This window comes from Nipponia nippon, unplaced genomic scaffold, assembly GCF_047370975.1.
Source record: "Nipponia nippon isolate SJK-2023a ecotype South Korea unplaced genomic scaffold, ASM4737097v1 scaffold_8, whole genome shotgun sequence".
NCBI lineage: Eukaryota > Metazoa > Chordata > Aves > Pelecaniformes > Threskiornithidae > Nipponia > Nipponia nippon.
In genome coordinates, this window is record NW_028262402.1 from 24,751,279 (window position 1) to 24,752,197 (window position 919).

The following is a 919-nucleotide window of genomic DNA, read 5'->3' on the forward strand; positions in this document are numbered from 1 at the left end:
GTAGGTAGGGAGAGGTTACTGCCAGCTCAGGATCTAGTGTCATTTAATATCAGTGGCTGGATTCTGCACTGCCAACAGAACAGTACAGGATTTCTAACAGGTTTCTTATATATGACACAGAGGCAAGCAGACCTGCTGTCAAGTTATTTTCCATATCATTTTCCTCCATAACAATAAAGTTGTATTGATGTAAACAAACAAAAGGGCTATTCACAGTTAACATTACTTCCCCCTTGCCCTACAGATAGCAAAGTGCATCTAAATGGCTTCTACTCTGACCTCAGCAAACTGATGATGAAAACAAGGCGACTGTGGGATTATTTGTTTCAGCTTCCCTGGATGATGGATGGAGAGATATTCACTGCCACTTTGGTGCCATCTGGGAACATGACACCAAATTCTAGCATGACCCTGGAACAGAAAACAACATTTGCCTTTGTGATTTTATTACTTATTTTCTTGGGAATCCTCATTGTTCGCTGCTTCCGAATTCTCCTCGACCCCTACCGGAGTATGCCAACCTCAACCTGGGCTGATGGACTTGATGGACTGGAGAAAGGCCAGTTTGACTATGCCCTTGCTTAGAGACTGAGAATTATGGAGGCTTATTCAGCACTCTGATAAAGAAAGAAAATTCCTGGAATGTCTCTTTATTTTGTTTCTGCTTTATAGTTTTTCAAATATTGTAGGAGTTGCAACACACAAATACGAACACAATGAATTTGATTTTAATTAAATACCAAAGCAAATCAAATTTTTGAAAGTAGATTAGTGAATCTCCTCATTGGGAAAAGGATAAAGGTTTCATTAGAAGAACTTTTCTTCAGGATGCATTGGAACCATATGTAGCGTATGTGACCCCTTACAACCAGCTAAGAGACACTAGAGCACGTCTTCTCTTGCATAGCCTTTTTATCAT

At 39.8% G+C, this 919-nt stretch overlaps 1 protein-coding gene across 1 annotated transcript; it reads left to right on the top strand.

Annotated features, from left to right (window-relative positions):
* The first annotated feature begins 291 nt into the window (after positions 1 to 291).
* CTXN3 (cortexin 3) lies at positions 292 to 630 on the top strand. The gene has a single exon (XM_009476329.2). It carries the CDS (start codon positions 292 to 294, stop codon positions 583 to 585), a length of 294 nt encoding a protein of 97 aa, XP_009474604.1. The 3' UTR covers positions 586 to 630.
* The last annotated feature ends 289 nt before the right edge of the window (positions 631 to 919 follow it).

Excerpts from the sequence above, each read along its gene's own strand:
- CTXN3 (XM_009476329.2), top strand. The coding sequence starts at position 292 with ATGATGAAAACAAGGCGACTGTGGGATTATTTGTTTCAGCTTCCCTGG.